This window comes from Micromys minutus, assembly GCF_963924665.1.
Source record: "Micromys minutus genome assembly, chromosome: 24".
Taxonomy (NCBI): domain Eukaryota; kingdom Metazoa; phylum Chordata; class Mammalia; order Rodentia; family Muridae; genus Micromys; species Micromys minutus.
The window spans coordinates 47,721,299-47,740,505 of record NC_137959.1 but is presented as its reverse complement, the minus strand read 5'-3'; the positions used below and the strand labels follow the sequence as shown (position 1 = coordinate 47,740,505).

The window sequence follows — 19,207 nt, the reverse complement described above, 5'->3', positions numbered from 1 at the left end:
TCCCTGTCCCCTTCTTATCGTGACTGTTCTGCCAATCACCTATATTTATAACTTCTCACCCCCAGCTAATAATAAATGAACAAGTGAACCACTGTTTCCTTAGCACACAGACCTGAACAGACCTTCAGCATAAGGATCTGCAGGAACATTCTCGCTGCAAACTCCGATGGAAAAGGAGCAGGCAGAGGGCAACCCCCCTTTCTTCTTCCAGTCCATGGGGTGAGCAGCCTGCACTGGCCCAAAGCAGCAGGGACAACAATGACCTGCTGTTCCCTTGCACAGAACAGAGTTCTCTGCCTGAGCCCTCAGATTTTTCTATCCCCCTTTAAAATATCTGCTCCACCCCAACAAGAAAATCACCTGCTTACAGACAGAACATTCCATGCTAGAAATGACTAAAAATGGCTCCTCCTCAGGCTATCTCTAAACTCTGAATTAATGTGACACTTTACAGGTGATTAGTAGGGATTTTAAACAAATTAGAGCCATGATTTGATTTTTTTTTTAAAGCAGAGAACATTCTCCTTAACACTAAGACTACAAACCACCTCTTAGGAAACTGGTCCCTTGAGGACAGTAATAACCCAGTATTCCTAGATCTAGTGAGATTTCTTGAATCCCTCGGACATTTCTCAAACACACAATGTTAGTTTGGTTTTTTTAGATGTGGTAGCCTAACATAAAGACACCCTGAGGACAAGCTCCATGACACATACTGTGACAGAATGGTCTTCTATAAATACACTCACATACACACAGAGAGACAGACAGAGACAGACAGAGACAGACAGACAGAGATAAAGACACAGAGATGTATGCACATACTCCTGTTAGATAATTTCTAGAGAAGATAGTGGGAGTTCAAGGGAGAGGGTTGTGGCCACATATAAACATGGCATACATATAAACATGCATATATACATACATATGAACATGCATATATGCATACATATAAACATGCATATATACATACATATGAAGTACATATAGGTGCTGGAGCAATAGCTCAGTAATTAGGACTGCTAGCCCTGCAATCATGAGGGCCAGAGTTTGGGTCACTGCGCTCACATAACAAGCCAGGCAGTCTCCAAATGCCTGCAACCCCATTCCTGAAGGGGGTGGAGACAGAAGGCTTATTTGGGTTTGCTGCAGACACGAGCTGCAGGTTCAGGAAGCGGCCCTGCCTCAGAGGACTACGTGGGAAGCAGTGGAAGAGGAAGCTGATGTACTCCCTTGTCTCTGCACTCAAGTCCAGGCATGTGCACCTGCACACCCACGTGTGCATATACACCAACTGCACATAGATAAATATAAAGTACATGTTACACACACATCATATAATATATCATGTACACATATACATATATATCATAGACATATACATCATAGACTCTCATATATACATACACATAGGCATATAAAGCCTTGTTTCATTCCTGTCTGAAGAGGCACCCATTAAAACCAATTGATTCAGGAGTAAGTTTTTAAAAAAACATGTGTGTGTGTGTGTGTGTGTGTGTGTGTGCACCCACATGATGTATGTGAGTGAGCATGTATGTCAGAGTGCACAAGGAGAGGCTAGAAAATGACTTTATAGAGTCTGTTGTCTTCTGCCAGGGGTGGGGCTCAGAGGACAGTACCTTGACCCCGGCTGAGCCATCTTCCTGGCCCAGGACTAGGTTTCTAAGGTTCACAGAAGGAAATGCTGTTGCCTGAAGGACTCCTTCCCCAAAACCCAAAGTTTTCAGGGCTCAGGGCTACTGTCCTACGTTCAGCCAACAACACAGAGAACTACACGGATAGGCTGAGCCTCAGGAAGGACCAAGGAGCCACGGAGACAGAGGGCTGTAGGCAGACCAGAGAGCAAGGAAGGCAGATTCCAAAGCCCTTTTAAAGATGGAGACATTTTCCTGGCTAATGTCTGTGGATTGATGTTAAGCCAATACGTGATTGGACAGTAGAGAAGTAGGTAGAGAACAGGTAGGAGAATGGAAGAGGAGCAGAGACCAGGGGTAAGTCAAGATGGAGCTGGAGAAAGCAGGCCTAGACCCTGGTGGCCATAATTGGCGGCAGGTAGATAATAATATTCTTAAGGGATTCTATAGTTCTTTTTATCTATATAGAGGGCAGTTTGTGTCTTCATCCATTGGACTGTGTAGAGGGTTCGTGGATTGAGAAATTAAAATGTGTTTAGTAAAATGATGAAGAGATAGGTCATGTGACTGGTAACACGACTCCACCATTAAGCACACTGGCTGCTTTTCCAGAGGACTGGGGTCCATCCCGTGGCGGCCTGGTGCTTAGGAAGACGTGGAAGAGAGAATCACATTACCTGCCACTTGAAATGCGGGTGATTGTGAGTCCCCTCCAGCTTACGTTTTGAGACAGTCTCTTACTGAAATGGGAGCTCGCAGATTGACTACACTCACTGGCTTGTCAGCAAGCCCCAAGGATCCCCCTATCTCCTTCTCCCCCAGTCTGTATGCCATGCCACCATACCCAACTTTTACGTGGGTGCTGGGGATCCAAACTCGTGCCCTTGTGCTGGCACGGTAGGCGCCTGAGCACCAAGCACTCTGTTCACCTCTCCCAGCCACGTTTTGAGACCAGCAAAGGAGAAGGGTGAGCTCAGCAGATTCTAGAGCCCCCAGATCTCCTGCACCAGACAGGAAGCCCGCAGCTCTCCACAGTCACCTCAGCCAAAGGATGGGATCACCTTCTGCACCACTGCATTGATTCAGAGCACAGGGCGCCATCGGTTCCTTCTGCCTTTGAGTCTTCACTGCTGGCTGGCCTTGGTACCTGTCACTCAGGAGAAGCCTCATGGCTGGAACCCAGCCAAGCCCTGACCCTTGGAGCCTTGGTTCTCACCCTATTAGCTAAGCAAATGTGAGTTGCCCAGTGAGTAACTCCCCTTTGAGTCACACACTGCTCCTTTCGGAAACCACCTGCTTATGACATCTGCTCACCACAGCCTCTGTCAGAGGCTTATGACACAGGTTAAGAGAGACAGGCTAAAGATACAGCATGCTTCTCAGGCAGCACAGAGGCAACCCCTGGCCATCTTCTTTTCAAGAATGCTGCACTGGAACCTGTAAGATTGACGTCACAGCAGACTAGGGGTGCAGTGTTCAGCAGCCTCTGATTGGTCAGTGAGTGTTCCGGTGATCCCACTGCTCACCGATGAGTTCAGAATCAGGTCCTCAAGCTGCTTAGAGGTCATCTGGCCAAACACATCTCAGTGGGGGTCAGAATGTCTGACCTTGACATTAACAGAGGGATATTTTAAGGCTACATGGCAGGTCTCTAGAGAGTCAAAAGTGTTAGCCAGGTGGCAGCTCACACTTGTAATATTAGCACTAAGGAAGCTGAGGCAGGGGAATGATTATTAGTTCAAGGCCAGTTTGGGATACATGGCCAAACCTTGTCTCAAAAAGTTGGGGACTCCCAACACCTCCCAAAGCCCAAACAAGTCTGATGGACCTTACTTTGCACTTCAAACACGTCCATGGCCCCGCTTGGCCATGAACCGTGGGAGTACACTCCTATTGTGCATGCCAGATCAGTATGATACTCAGTTCTAGAGTTCACACCTTTCAAAGAAAGGAACAAGAAGGAAAAAGAGACTTTGCCGGTGTGATTCTGTGTGGTATTAAAAGCTCCCATCTTTTGAAGACGCTGGCAGATCACTAACATGAAGGTGACTGATGGGGACTTGGCACATGGATAAGAGAGACCTGGATTTTAAACTACTTCTATGGACCTGGGTCAGGACTTGAACCTGTGACACCCTGTGTCCTGAGAAACAGACTAACCAGACATTAGAGAAAAGCCAGTCTCTCTCTGTCTCTCTCTCTCTCTCTCTCTCTCATCTAGAACCCTAGGAAATTACCTTGAACAGCTATACAATACAAAGAATTGTATTTAGAATACCCAGTTTCAGGGTGACATAGTAAAGTGCTTGTCACCCAAGCATGGGACCTGAGTTCAATCCCCAGCACCCACAAAAAGCTACAGTAACAAACAGGAGTGGTGCATATGTTTCTAATCCCACAGGGGACATAGAGACAGTAGGACCCCTGAAGCTTGTCTAGATAAAATATTGATCTCCAGGTCAGTGAGAGACCCTGTCTCAAAAAACACGGAGTGGAGTGATTGAGGTAGACAGCCAGCATTGACCTCTGGCTCCACTAGCATGTGTAAATATATGTACATGCACACACACAAAACAACCAAACACACACATACATACACACACAAACATATAAACACATACACAAACATATAAACACACACATAAACACACACACAAACATACACAAACACATACACACAAACATACACAAACACACACCCAAAGAAACACACCCACACGCTGGTTGTCCTGATGATATAACTCCCACTCGGTAAGAACAAGCATATACACAGTCCAGATACACATAGAGTGTCATGACCTTGGGCGGGGGTGGGGAACATCAGGGATCACGTAAGAGCCGAATTGTCACAGGTTTTTGTTGTGGTCTCATTGTGCTGTCGTAGCTTTACTGGGATGATTAGGAGAGTAGCAATCAGATGACTACCTACTTGGACACACACTGTGTGGACATACCATCTGTGACTCATCCTGGAGCATACACTAGTCTACACCCTTGAGAGATTTCCCATCAGCCCAGAGCAGGGCCCATGAGAATCTGGGATAGTGAGTTCAACTTCCTACTAAGATCTGCACAGAACACCTGAGGTATGAGCCTTGAATAGCCTTGGGTGGGGTGTGTGTGAAAGCACTCAGAATAAAGTGCCACTCTATTCTGTAGCCCTAAATCATGCACAGCCTCAAAGGAGGTGTACACCTGTCGTCGGCAAACAGGGAGGCTGCAGTCAGTACTTCGTTTTATCAGTAATGAACTCAGAAAGATGGCCAGAAGCAAGCTCCGTACCTGTGGTTTCCTAAGGCTGTGTGTGTGTGTGTGTGTGTGTGAGAGAGAGAGAGAGAGAGAGAGAGAGAGAGAGAGAGAGATGTGTGTACAATGTGTGTATATGGTGTGTGTGATGTATGTGGTATGTGTACTATCTGTGTATGTGGTGTGTGTACTATGTGTGTGTGTGATGTGTGTGTGGTGTGTGTGGTGTGTGTGTGGTATGTGTACTATGTGTGTATGGGTGTGTGTGTGATATGTGTGGTGTGTGTACTATGTGTGTGTGTGGTATGTGTGTATAATGTGTGTGTAATGTGTGTACTATGTGTGTGTATGGGTGTGTGTGTGATATGTGTGGTGTGTGTACTATGTGTGTGTGGTATGTGTGTATAATGTGTGTGTAATGTGTGTACTATGTGTGTGTATGTGTTGTATGTGTGTGTGTATGTGTGTGTGTGTGTGTGTTGTATTGCATGCTGTTTGTGGAGATGAGGGAATAACTTTTGTGGGATGTGGTTCTGAGACACAGTCTCTCTACATAGCTTCAGATGTCCTGGACCTCACTATAGAAATCAGGCTGACCTTGAACTCACAGGGACAGAGGATAACATTGTAACCATCCTTGCAGGAATGACTATATCTAAAAAGACATTGTGCCCTCCCTCCCTTTGCCTATCAGACCATTGAAATAATGAAACAAACAAACAAACAAACAAACAAACAAACCCTGGAGTCTCCCCAGGAATCTCCAGAGGAAAAAGCTGCAGCATGGGGCCACCTGGATGGAGAACGTATCTGTCTCCCCAGAAGGGGTATCTCACAGTTCTGGCTGCCTGTCAGACTCCTATACAGACTCGACCCGGAACACAATGGTCAGTGACGGGTGAGACAATACCTTGACCAGATCTATTTAGCGTTCCCTGTCCTCGATAGCGTGTAAGCCAGGCCACACATCCGATAAAGACGATGACTCCCGCTGCCCGTGAGTCAAAGCCCAGCCCTTCTTTACTTACCTGCACCTCACTGCAGCTGGTTGCTGTTGCTGTTGGCATGGGTGATTCTGGACTCTGGACTTCAGAAGGTTACATTCTCATTCTCTATGGGCAGCCCCATGCCTGCCTCTGCACATGCGCACTGAGCAGATGTCCCGACAGAACAGCCTTTCTTCCGCATCGCCAGCCCAAGCTCACCGGCATCAGTGAGCCAAATACCAGTCCCTCCCCAAGACAGCTGCTCAGGTCGCTGCCACCCACATCAAGTCCTGTAGAGTCTCACACATGTTACCAGGGGCCTCATTGTCCTGCCTCTGCATCTCTTCCCCTCAGCAGAGAGCGCTGTGGGGACTCTCTGAGATAATGCGATTGTCTCTGTACTATGAACTCAACAGGAAATACCCAACTCTAAAAATAGGACCCTGCGGCCCAAGTGGAACAGTGAGCTCTGGAGAAACCAGACTGGAGATGACCCTGAAGGGAACCCAACCCTTACCTTTACCTCAGTTCCCAGCTCGATGCCTTCATACTTACTGTCCCTGCATTTGGTCTTTCTAGACTTCTTCATCACATCTGAATACATCATTACCTGATCAAAGTCAGCCTAGGACACCTTGAAACCACGTCTCAAATAACTACATTAAACTAAATAAGTAATAATAATAAACTAAAACTAGCAGTTAGCTTTAGCTAACTAGAACTAGTCTCACTCTTTATGAAATCTTGCCCGATCTTTCTACCGGGATGGACCAGACTGGCTCTTGATGATGTAATTTCACTGTGTCCTTCCCATGGTCTTTGCCAGTGATACTCAAAATGGACTGCGGACAGATCTCTCAGCATCACTGAAAGCAGCTGACAGCCTGCGTGTAGCAGGAGACAGTCACAGGAAACAGTGGGACAAGAGGAGAAATCCTCAGGTAACCCTCCCTCAACTCCCCTCTGCTGTCAAAAGAAAGGAGGAAGGTCACCTTCCCTAGGACTCTTGCTTTCTGGCCTGATCTTTCTGGTTTTTCCTTTTTAGTCTCTCTTTGCCTTTGTGGTTTTGACTGCTAAGCTTCAACTGCTTTGACACGGCAGGAGGTGAGCTAGGACACTGTGGGTGACAGATGGCTCATCCACACAGCATGCCCTTCCCTTCTGCAGGGGACCCTGCCATCCCAGGCCCACTAGGAGGCCCATCTGTGTAGGATCCCTCTGTGGTACATATCAGGGCCTAGGTGGAGGGTGGAGGGTGGAGGGTGGAGGGTGGAGGGTGGAGGGTGGAGGGTGGAGGGTGGAGGGTGGAGGGTGGAGGGTGGAGGGTGGAGGGTGGAGGGTGGAGGGTGGAGGGGCCCTTCCCTCAGCTCAGAGCCTCCAGGAGCCACTCGGCAGTGACACACAGGCAGGCAGCTTGGGAACAGCTTCTCCTGTGTCTTTAATTAACTTAATCCACCTAACCATGTTCTTTAAATAATTTAGTACCTTGGTAACCGGTACTCAAGCGCTTGAAGAATTTTGGTTACAAGAATGCTGGACCTTTTTAATTTTGGTTTAAGGCATTTCACTTCCCCTGTTCCAACTCCAAACCAAGGCTGCACCCAGAATAGTGGAATAGGGGGTAGCAAAAGAGAAAGCATACCCTAAGGGACAGAAGGCAGTGGTTCAGGAGAAAAGATTCCTTCAAACTGGAAGTGGCCCATGCATCCGGATGGGGCAGGATGTGATCCAGTGGTAGAGTGTTGTCTAGAATATGTGTTGTGAGGTCCTGGGTTCAGGCCACAGTACTGCAAGAGGAAAAGAGGAGAGAGGAAGGTAGGGGTGGGGGGGAAAGAGAGAAAAACAGAGAGAGATAGAGACGGAGAGACAGAGACACACAGAAAAACAGAGGGAGAGAGAGACACAGAGAGAAACAGGGAGAGAGAGACACAGAGAGAAACAGAGAGAGAGACACAGAGAGAAACAGAGGGAGAGAGAGACACAAAGAGAAACAGGGAGAGAGAGAAACAGAGGGAGAGAGAGACACAGAGAGAAACAGAGGGAGAGAGAGACATAGAGAGAAACAGAGGGAGAGAGAGACACGGGAGGGGGAGGAAAGAGGAGAAAGTGAAAAGCAAAAGAGAGGAGGTAAAGGGGCAAGAGAGGGAGCAGAGACACCAAAATGAGAGACAGAAAGAAGGAAGAGAGAACAAACAGAAAGAAGGAAGAGAGAACAGCATCCGCAGGCACTCACAGATACTCACAATTTAATCTTTTTTTTTATAATCTCCAAAAGCATAGGAATAATTTTTTGTGAATCCTCTAACTTTGCTACAAATTAACCGTCCATTTATAGGGCAGAATTTGCTAATGTGCCACATTAGAAATACATCTAGATGGAAGTATCACACAGCTTAACGACCAGAGCTTGTCTGGCATGATTATACCCTAGCACTGCCTGCCCCACATGTGGAGAGGTCTTACAGGAACCGTAACTGAGTCAGGTCTGAACAGCGGCCCTGGAAGCCACAGCGGTGTGGTGGAAGCTTCCATTTACCGCTAGGTTGGAAATTCCCCAGGAGAGTCTCACTGTGTAGCTCTTAGATGGATGGATCTCTGTGAGCTCAAGGCCAGCCTGGTCTACATTCTGAGTTCTGCACCAGCTAGGTCTACATAGTGATATTCTCTGTGTGTGTCTCAGTTTCTGTCTGTCTCTCTCTCTCTCTCTCTCTGCTTCTCTCTGTGTCTCTGTCTCTTTCTCTCTGCTTCTCTCTCTCTCTTTCTCTCTCTCTCTCTCTTTCTCTCTCTCTCTGCCTCTCTCTCTCTCTCTCTCTCTCTCTCTCTCTCTCTCTCTCTCTCTCTCTCTCCTTCTCTCTCACACATACACACACACACACAAACTAGGTGTTTTTTTAAAAGTTGGTGATATTTTCCTGCCCAAGACTGTGACCACATGTTTTTTTGTTTTTTGTTTTGTTTGTTTTGTTTTGTTTTGTTTTGTGTTTTTTATGACAACGGTACCTTCTAAAATGCTCGGCCTTCTTGAAAAGACAAACAAAAAAACTTCACATTCGCATTATTTGGTTCCTAAAAGCAAGCTGCCTAGGTCAGCCCCATGGTGTCCTTCACATTATCCACTAAAAATTGTGCCGGCTGTACTGATTTGCTAGCATTCTGTCAGCTGTGTATGTGTGACAATTTGTGGTGCACATTTTATATGAGCTATCAGATATTTCAAGTATTCTCTGTGGAATCTATAAAATGCAAAGCTCTATTTTTTCAACCTCTTGCGTAGCTTTATACACTATTAAATTAGAAACAGAAGCAAACTCTATATACTCTTCATTAGCACAGAGGCTGAAACATTTAAAACCACTGAGGAGCTGTCCAGCATGACAGCAGCTTACCCTGGAGAGACACACTACTCAAGTCCCTCTCCTCCTCTTCTTGTCTGCCTCCCCTCAATGGCGAAAGTCAAACCCATCTCTCAAAAGCATTCTGCCACCTTAGTCAGGAAACTGGGGACCATGGCAGGCAAAGTCCCCCACATTTCCAAGCGTGACTCTTACTGTACCCTCATCATACCTGAATGTACCTCATGTAACCCACCCTACAAGGACCCCAACTTCAATGGCTATGGCTGTGGCTGTATACCAGACCTCACAGGCCAAGCCCCCTCTTTCTTGACCATATAATATCTGTATGGAGGGGCCTTATCCCAGTGTCTTCCCCCTTCCCCCCATTACATATTCCCCACCCCTCCCCTGCATGCACCCCTTTTAGACCTGCTAGAGAAAACCTCCTGGAACATGTCACCTATTCCCTCAAAATCTGCCAGGGTCCCCACCCACAGAAATCAGGGGTGGTGCCACCATATCCATCTCCTGGTTCCCTCACTCAGCTCTGCCTAAAATGGCCAAAGCGCCAGCAATTACAGGTGGAGAGCTAAACAGCTGCGAGAAAGGGTGAGAAACAGGGTAAAGTTGGAAGGACAAATCCTTAGCAAAATCTCCTTCTAAGAGGACCCGAGACCTGTGTGCCATGTCAAAAACTCTTAGGCACTGTCTCCTGGGGAGGTGGGCCTTTCTTCTACCTCCCCTATAACCTCTTCAGCTTTTACCACAAACCTAACCAGAGCCAGAAGAAACTTCAACAGACTTCAAGTGAACAAGAAGAAACTGTAGAGGCCATGAATGCGTGGATACAGAAGGAAACTGGGCCCTCCAACCTTGTCTCCACGGAACAAACCCACACATCTCCCCTGAGATGTTGTCTTATTATGTAGCCTAGGCTGGCCTGAGACTCAGTGAAGCCCTCTTGCCCCTGCCTCCTGAGTGCTGGAATTGCACATGTCAGCACAGTAGGTTTATGTCGTGCTGGGGATGCTAGCACTCCACCAACTTAGCCACATCCAGAGAAAGTCTGAGAGAGTGACTGAGTGTGCTTTTCTCTCTTCTGAACTGACCAGCTGTGCTGGTCACAATCCTCGTTGCTATGGCAAAGGTCACCAAAGACAGGTCTATTTGGGCTCAGTGTGAGGGTCTGTCCGTCATAGCAGGAGGGGCTCGAAGCTGGAGCATGAGGCATCCATCATTAGGAGGCAGAGAGATAGAGGCTGGTGCTCAGCTCACTTTTTACGTTACCTTTAATTCAGTCCAGGGTCCCAGCCAATGGGGGGGCACCCACATTAATTAACCCCTTTACCAACAGTGCCAAAGGTATTGTGGGCTGTCTCAATCAGAGGCATGCCACAAGTTAATAACAAGACCACATGTTCATTCATTGAGTGCCACAAGCCGCTTGTGATCCTGAGCACTTGTGTTGTCCTTGGGGCCATGCCTCTACAGATTGGGAAACTGAGTCACAGATAGGAGACGTGTGTTCTAGGTGACTCCAGATGTGTTACTAACACTATGAACCGTGAAGGGCAGGCTTCTAATTTCCAGCCCTAGCAGAACAGGTCCGTGGGGACCACAAACTGAGATCCAGCAGACACAAAGTGCAGATCAAGCTGCAAAGCTTCGTCCGTGTCCAGCAGGAGCCCGGTGACCTCGTCAGTACGGCCATCGTCATTCTGCAGACTAGAGTGTAAACACAGCAGAACTAGAGAAGAGCAGACAAGCTTGCTAGCCCAGTGTCCCACGTCTGACCTTACAGACCTCCGCCCAGCGTCACATCCCAGCAGCTGGCCATCAGCTGCAAGGACGCAGTCTCCCTAAAATGAACAGGGAAAGTCAAAGCCTCGCTGAGTCTAGGGCAGAGGAGAGCAGAATGCTCAAACACGGTGTACTTCACCGCCGGGGCATGGACAGAGTGGGCCCTACTCCACACTGCAAGGGCCTGCGTGACCCTATTCTGACTGCAAGAGAGGGTCTGACGGTCATGGTTGAGATGGCTGGCCCTGAATATCAGTCCAGCAGGACCCAACATGTCCTAGAAGATGAGCCTCTGAACATGCCTTCGAGAGAGTTAGATGGGCTAATTACAATTACAAAGAAAACCTGCCCTAAATGTAGGTGGCGCCATCCCATGAGCTGGGGTCCTGGAGCATGTAACAGTGAAAAGACCCACCCCAGCATCCGTCTCTCTCCCAGCCACCATGTGATCAGCTGCCATCAGACCTTCCCTGAAGACCGTGCCCTCAAACGCTGAGTTGAAATAGATGGTTCTTTCCTTAAGTTTCCTCTGTTGGATATTCTATTATGGTGATGGGAAGAGCCAACAACACAGCTGTCATGTTCAGATGATCACCAAAGGAGCATCTAGTGTCAACATGGGTCTGTCCCTGAAGCCAGTCTTGTGCTGGGAGACACCTTTTGAAATACTTTTTTTTTTTTTTTTGAATGGGTCAGAAGATAGAGGGTAGCTCTACCTGCTTTTGTCTGGATAATGTCACAGACCCTCCCCCCAACACCCTCACTGTTGTAGATACTCCTCTTCCCACCGTGTCCTAAGGGCCTCTCTTCTCCCTGGGCTAATGGCATGAGGGAAGATTCTATTCCTAACGAGACTCTCAGTTCTGTTATTTAAAGCAAAGACAGAGTTTCCTGAAATCTACGGCCACCTGGTCGTAACAGCATGTTCCAAGTTCTATAAATAGGTACAGAAACAGCAAGCTTGGGGCTGAGGTTAAAAGACTAAAGATTTCATGTATAACAGTTGAGCCTAAGGCTTTGTTCTCGCTCCTTGGCCAATGCTGGCTAGAAGCTCTCATAAAATATATCATATACAGTGTGTGTGTGTGTGTGTGTGTGTGTGTGCACCCATGTGAACACAGAAGCCAGAGGAGGATGTAAGATGTCCTCTTTGTCTTCACCTGAAACCCCTGACACAGAATCTCTTACTGCACCTGGGGCTGGACTAGCAAGCAAGTGCCAGAGATCCCCCTGCCTCTGCCTCCTGAAGAGTCCAAGTGGGCTGTGTGGGCTTTTAATTTGAGTGCTGGGGGATTGAATTCAGGTCCGTAGGGTGGCACTGTAAGAGCTCCGCCCCCACCTCACAGTACCATTACACAGTGTTCTTAAGTAGGAGCATGCTGAAGTGTGGTTTTGGCTCAAGGGCATCTCTATCTATATTTGGCTCTGCAGGAGTAATGTCCTGTTTGAGTGCCGTGCATAAGGCTTAAAAAAGCAAAGACTTAGACATTTTTTTCTTTGCTTTGTATACTGGCTGGTTTTGTGTGTCAACTTGATACAAGCTGGAGTTATTACAGAGAAAGGAGCCTCCTTTGAGAAAATGCTTTCATGAGATCAGCTGTCAGGCATTTTCTCAATTAGTGATCAAGGGCGGAGGGCCCAGCCCATTGTGGGTGGTGCCATCCCTGGGCTGGTAGATCTGGGTTCTATAAGAAAGCAGGCTGAGGAAGCCAGGGGGAGCAAGCCAGTAAGTAACATCCCTCCATGGCCTCTGCATCTGCTCCTGCTTCCTGACCTGCTTGGGTTCCAGTCCTGACTTCCTTTGGTGATGAACAGCGATATGGAAGTGTAAGCTGAATAAACCCTTTCCTCCCCAACTTGCTTCTTGGTCATGAAGTTTTGTACAAGCTCTGACTAAGACACTTGGCTTCCCTTCTATAGTGCCAGAGTCTCACACCCTGGAAATGTTTGTTTCTTTCGGTCCTATGTCTGACCTTTCCCCTTACACTCTATCTAAAGGACAAGAATCAAAACACAGACCAGACAGCTTCTTTGCTAGGGCTAATACTGCACAAGACCACAGACCGGTGCTCGAAGACAGAAACTTACTTTTAACTTCCTCCCAGCCCTAGAGGCGGGGAGTCCAGCATCAAGGTGTTGTTTCAGGCTTCCCTGGCTGGCAGGTGGCTGATTTTCGGCTGGCTCCTCATTTCCCACTTACCGATCTTTCTAGTCCTATCTCTAAACCCAGACCCTGCTCCGGGAATCCGGTTAAGGTTTAAGCATGAGAGCTTGTGGGAGACTCGGTCAGTCCTGAAACAACCTTCTGTAGACAGAGGCTACGAGAGACTGAGCCTCATCGAGTTATAGCCGGGTCACTGATGGCTGTGAGCTAAGCAGAGGATTGAGCCGTGGGTTTCAGTCCCCATCCCTGTGCTGTGAGAAAGTGAGGCCTTCCATAGCCCGCAGTCTTTAGAACTTTGCTTTAGTTTTGTAGGTCGTGGTCTGTCTGTCTTTCCGCTGCCTGTCTCCTGTGCTTGCCTGCATTTGTGCTGTCCTTCTTCAGCCTGCACGGGCTCACAAAAACCACACAGCTCAGTGGATGAAAACCAAGACCAGGGCTGGAGAGATGACCCCACGAGATGATTTAAGAACCTATCCTGTTCTCACAGAGAACCCAAGTTCAGTCCCAGCTCCTGTGCTGGCAGAGGGCTCATGGTCAACTATAACCTCTGCTCTTGCTCCAGAGAAACAAACCTCCTCTTCTGGCCTCTGACAACAGCTGTACCCATGTGCACATAATTACACATAGACACAATCATTTACAGACACATAATTTAAAAAGAGAGAAGCTGGGTCTTCCACTCTGCCTCCAGGGTTACAACCCAACCCTGGCTGACGGAGACTTTGTTGATTGTTTACCTCCATCCCTTTTCTAGACAGAATACGAATTTACTACACTTTGATTTGATCTGCTTTCTTTGTTGTTTTGGTTTGGTTTGATTTTGAGACAGGATCCCAAGTAGCCAAGGCTATCCCTGCACCCAATTCCTTCACTTCTGAAGTTCTGGGGTGACCAGCATGCAAGCACAATGCTCTGAACTCACTTTGGATAAATAACCCCAGTGTGACTCATGTTGCCCTTCGGAAAGAATGAGAATGCGTCACAGACCTGCCTGAGTAATTTGGGACATCCACCTCTAGCCATCGGTTTCCCAGAGGGCTTGCTAGGAATCAATATCTCAGAGGTGACATTCAGCTTAGCAGCCCCAGGAACTGTGAGGAACACCGCCACAGCTGTCTTAAAGCAAGAGGGCCAAAGCCAAGGGCACTCATAGCGGCTCCCAGAACTCCTTCCAGAACATTCCTAACCGGTATCTGAAACTTGCTTTGTAAAGAAGCAGAGAACAGGTGCTCTAGGGTGTGTGGCCCTGTGGTTTCCATGACAACCTTTCAACTGTTCCAGAGAGCAGCCTTAAGGAAAACAGAAATAACAGGTGTGGCTGGGTCAGTAGACTTCTCACACTCCAGGGACGTGGATTGCTGCCAACTTGTATTGTGTCCGGAATATTTCACTTTTGCTGATTTCCCCAGTTGTTTGAAAGTATAGGGAGCATGCTTCAGGCCTCACAAGGCTGTGGGTGTGCCTGCACACCAGGCGCTAATGTTCCCGTCTGTCTGTCCTAGACATCTCGTAAATACTGGCTGAGGGTAATGACACTCTTACCCTACTGACAGCAGGTTTAAAAGGAGCAGGCAGCTCCCAATGCATTTTCTAAAACCACTAGTTGCTGCCCTGACTATTCCCTCAAACAACTCGCTCAGACACTTTTTCTCTTGTTTTTTTTTTTCTTTTTTTTTTTTTTTTTTTTTTTTTTTTTGGTGACAGAGTTCAACTTTGTAGCCAGTGCTGGCTATGAACTCTCAGCAATCCTCCTGCCTCAGCTTCTCTAGGACCGGGAATACAAGTGTGAGCCTTGCTTTCCCGGCTTTAAATGAGTCTTAAAGCAGGAAAAGGCACTTGTTTGCAGATGGCAGAACAGACTTTGTCATGTGACCCACACACTGAGAAGAAACAAAAGGTAGAAACAGCTCGTACGGTGTCTGGAATTCTAACACTGCTTTTACAGGACACCCAGTGTCACGCTGTGACCACACCTGCAGGAGTGGAGGAGATAGAAAACCTATAGTCAACCCACAGCTCTTCTTACTCCTAAGAACGGATGGCAGCTAAGCCAGGTGAGCCAGGCCTTCCACCCTCGCTACCAGAGGTTGAGACAAGTTCATCTGGAGTTCAAAGCATGTCTGTCTGGACTACAGAAAAGGCCTGGGCAGCCTAGGGAGGTACTATCTAAAACAAACAAACAAACAAAACCAAAGGTCTTGGGTGTGATTGGTGCTTTCCTAACAAATACCATAGTGTGAGGCTAAAAGTTTTACAGTCACTGGTGATAATACTAGCCTAATTATCCCCCACCCCCCAAGAACCCAGAGTGATTCCTTGCACGGAAGTTGCACGGGTGCTGTGGTCTCTTTCCCTTGCATGCCCTCTTCCCTCGGAAAAGCCTGGCGCGGTGGGGCACCTTTTCCTCAGTTCTCTCTGGATTTTGAGGTGCTGTCCTGAAGTCTCACTCGAATCAAGTCGATGACATTCAGAGCTGCTCCTCCACAATCATGGGAAGGGCAGATGTGGGAAGACCGGGCCTCTGTTCTCTTCCCTCTTGTCCCAGAATAGGTCTTGGAGGGACACTCACAGAAAGTGGGCAGGAGAGCCCACTTTATACAGAGACGGTAGAAGTGTTCCTACTATTGCCAGAGGACATCATGCCACCTCTCTGAGCAGCAAGTCTGTGGAGATGTCTCTCCTATCTGCTGTCTCAGCCAAGAGCCTTTCGTGGGGAGAAGCAACCATCTTGTCTCCTCTACCCAGGAAGATAAAAAGCAGATTCAACTGTTTGCTAAGGATAGCATGAAATTCTCCCATCCAAGTACTAACCATGCTCCACCCTGCTTAGCTTCGGAGAATAGGCACATCCAGAGCATAGCTGTAGACCAGTGAGGAATTTCATTATCCTCACGCCTCTTCCGAAAGGGCCGGGGATATTTTGCCCATTCCCTTCCGTGGACAGAACCTGGTGCCATGAGGGCCAGCAGACACAGAAAACAAAAGAAAACACCTTGCTAGCCTATGCTACAACAACAGCAGTCAGCAAGGGCGTCTTTACGGGGGGGGGGGGTGCTGTGATTTGGATCTAGTAGAGTGTGGGAAACAAGGTCTTACTACCTAATGCACACTAGCCTCCAAAGCACAGCGATCCACTTGCCTCAGTTTCCCCAGTGCCGAGGGCAGCAGAAATGTATCTTTGTGATATCTGCCATGACTGTTCCAGACAAGCCAGGGAAGGACTGCAATAGCTGTCAACCAAACTAAAAGAGTTTACTGTTCAAAGCACATGACTAGTACCGGCCAGAGAGAGGGACGGCCGCGGGCCATCTGAGGTCTTCTCTTGCAGAGAACAGTTTCTGAGCAATGAAACCCACCAGCTTCTTAGCACTGTCTGCATCTCTGCCACAGAACCATTTTGGAAACCATAGGTGTTATCAAATGTTCTATGGCAGCATCAGCTCAAACCGAGAGTGGGGGACTTTGACGCTCAGTAATCTGTTCATGGCATTGGCTCGCCAATCAGCCGGTCTTATTCCGAGAGTCTCCTCCTTTGTCTGGCTTATCCCTAAGTGCCCCTGCTCTTCTTTCTTAAGTGAACCCTTGTTCCAACACTGCAGTACAGACATTTTCAGAACGACAGTGCCAATATGGACCCCCACCCCCAGCGACCCCGAATATTTCAGGAGTTGTGATGCTTCCTAATTATAGGGTTTGCACTCACATTAAACAGACAAATATTTCCCAGAAGAAGTAGGATCTGAACTCACATTGACGAATAGGTTACTGTGATTATACAAGAACTTCGTCACTGCCTACAAACGCCACCCAGGAAAAGCGTGCACTACTCTCGGCCCTTCTTATCTCTGCCCTGTCTCCCGGGCCCCTAAGGGCAGTCTTCATTCTCAAACTGCTCAGCCAATGCTGAGAGCCAGCTGTGGACTTTCTGTAAATACGCATGTCTTGGGGGAGGAGGGATTTACGCTCCAGCACAAATGAGATCCAAAAAGACCTAACCGGTCTGGATGATGTTGAGATAAAGCCTGGACTGTGGGCAGCAGTGGAGGAACAGACTTTCTCTGGAAAGTGAGCCAACAGGTTTGTCTTGTTTGGGCATCCGTTTAACACAGTTTAAAAATACCACAACACAGCCTAGAACTCTCCTGGTGTTTATTACAAGTTCAGGAACTCACCCCAGATTTCTGAACAATAAATTTACCTGATCTGGCTGGAGGTTGTGTGTTGACTCACTACTGGATAATTTATAAAATAATTTACTGGGGCCACAACCCAAAGGAGGCTGTGAAGGGCCAGCCTGAGAGGCAGAGAGGAGGGTGAAGGAACGGCTGGAGTAACCCAGGTGCAGTTGAGTCACTTGTGAAGGTGGGGCAGGGGCATAACACACTGTTCCTGGCAAGAACTCACAAGGCCCAAATTCCAGAGTGTCCCTGGGCACTGTGTGACCTTGTGCCTGCCAAAAGGGACCGCTTCAAAGATTGAATCTCATGCATAAGAAGAAGGGACAATTGGTACTGAAGCCCTTTGAGAGTCCCTCTGGCTGTCAATGCACCCATTTATGTCCTTCCCAGCCTGCCCACATGGCTAGCCATCGCTGACAAAACCTGGCCTTTCTTCTAGTCTAACTGCTGTGCCCCGGGGCATGTATGTTCAGCTGGGTTTCTAAGCCTCCTGCAGATGGTGGACCCTCAAAGGAGCTCAACACACCTGAAGTCGAAACAATGGCCGATTCAGGAAAGTCCCATCATGTGTGGCCCAGGCCAAGTGAAACTCCGTTCCCTTCTCCACCCTTCCTCCTACTCTGAAGCCCCCATAGGCCTGCCTGCTTAGAGGTCACCTGCAGAGAGCAGAGTGATGTCACCACTGTCCCAAAACGGATCCAAAGAAGCTGAGATAGGTCTACAGTAGGGAAGGGAGTCACAGTCATGAAGGTGACCCATCCAAGGGTCACTGCTAGGTTCCTCCTCCTGGGGTCTCTAGGATGGGGCCAGGAGGGGGTGAACACTCCTTAAGCACTGGATACTCTCTGTCATCCTCTGGCCTTGCTGCTCAGTGGCCAGGACAGAATGTCGGGGACCTACCCTCCCCTCAGCTCAGGGTCCTCACAAGTACAGAGCAGCGAATGAGACCCCTGCAGCCTCGAGGTCCAGGGTGTTAGAGACTGCTCCCAAAGAGTAACAGCTGCAACACCCACATCGTGCTCCGAGGTCACCTCGCTGGCTGCCGCCGCAGGATGCGCCCAGGGGAGGACTGGGGACGCTGGGGTTCGGGGTGAGGTGGCAGCAGCGGCCCTACCTGTGGTGGAGAGCACCGTGCTGGCAAAGAAGAGCGCCGAGGTGAAGTCCCAATTCCAATTCCCCGAGGCGTTGCTGAGCACAGACACTCCATAATTGCTGGCCTCCAGCACGCGGCCCAGGAACTGCTCCAGCTGCGGCTCCGACAGGCACTGGTGCTCCTCCAGGAAGCGCCGCTTCAGCTTGCGCAGCTCCTGGCGCAGCAGGTCTTCATAGGGCAGCTCCACGGACGAGAAGACCACGGCGCCGAACACCAGGTAGAGCAGGTAGCCCAGCACCAGGAAGCCGAAGCACCAGGCCGAGCGGTGCCGCTCCACCAGGCGCACGCACGAGCTGCCGGCCAGGGACTGCAGCATCTTCCCGGGGCCCGCGCTCCGCGCCTCCCGCCGCTGCTCCCTTTTCCTGGTTCCGAGCAAATACAAGAGGCCAGATGATGTGGCGGTGACGTGGTTGCCGGCTCAGGTAGCGGGAGTTGATGGGGGCGGAGAGCTCTCACCCACTTGGCTGGAGCTGCTGGCTGCCCGCGCCCCCTACCTGGCTTCTGAAACCGGAAAGTGCAGGTTTGGTGGCGCCAGACCCTGGCCAGGCCACCCTGAGGCTGCCTGGTTCCCTCTTCCCTTCCCCAGCACAGTCAGCAGGCCTGAGCTAAGTGTCTGTGTGTGTGTGTGTGTGTGTGTGTGTGTGTGTGTGTGTGTGTGTGTGTGTGTGTGTGTGCCATTTCTAAGCAACA

The 19,207-nt window shown here is 48.8% G+C and overlaps 1 protein-coding gene across 1 annotated transcript in view; it reads right to left on the bottom strand.

Annotated features, from left to right (window-relative positions):
* Nucleotides 1–18,833, bottom strand: part of KCNK1 (potassium two pore domain channel subfamily K member 1) — a gene marked incomplete at both ends in the record, with an annotated part of 33,793 nt that extends 14,960 nt beyond the window's left edge. The window contains one exon of the mRNA XM_080937156.1: nucleotides 18,479–18,833. Coding sequence (XP_080793282.1) covers nucleotides 18,479–18,833 — 355 coding nt within the window. The remainder of the gene's footprint in view (nucleotides 1–18,478) is intronic.
* Between the last annotated feature and the right edge of the window lie 374 nt (nucleotides 18,834–19,207).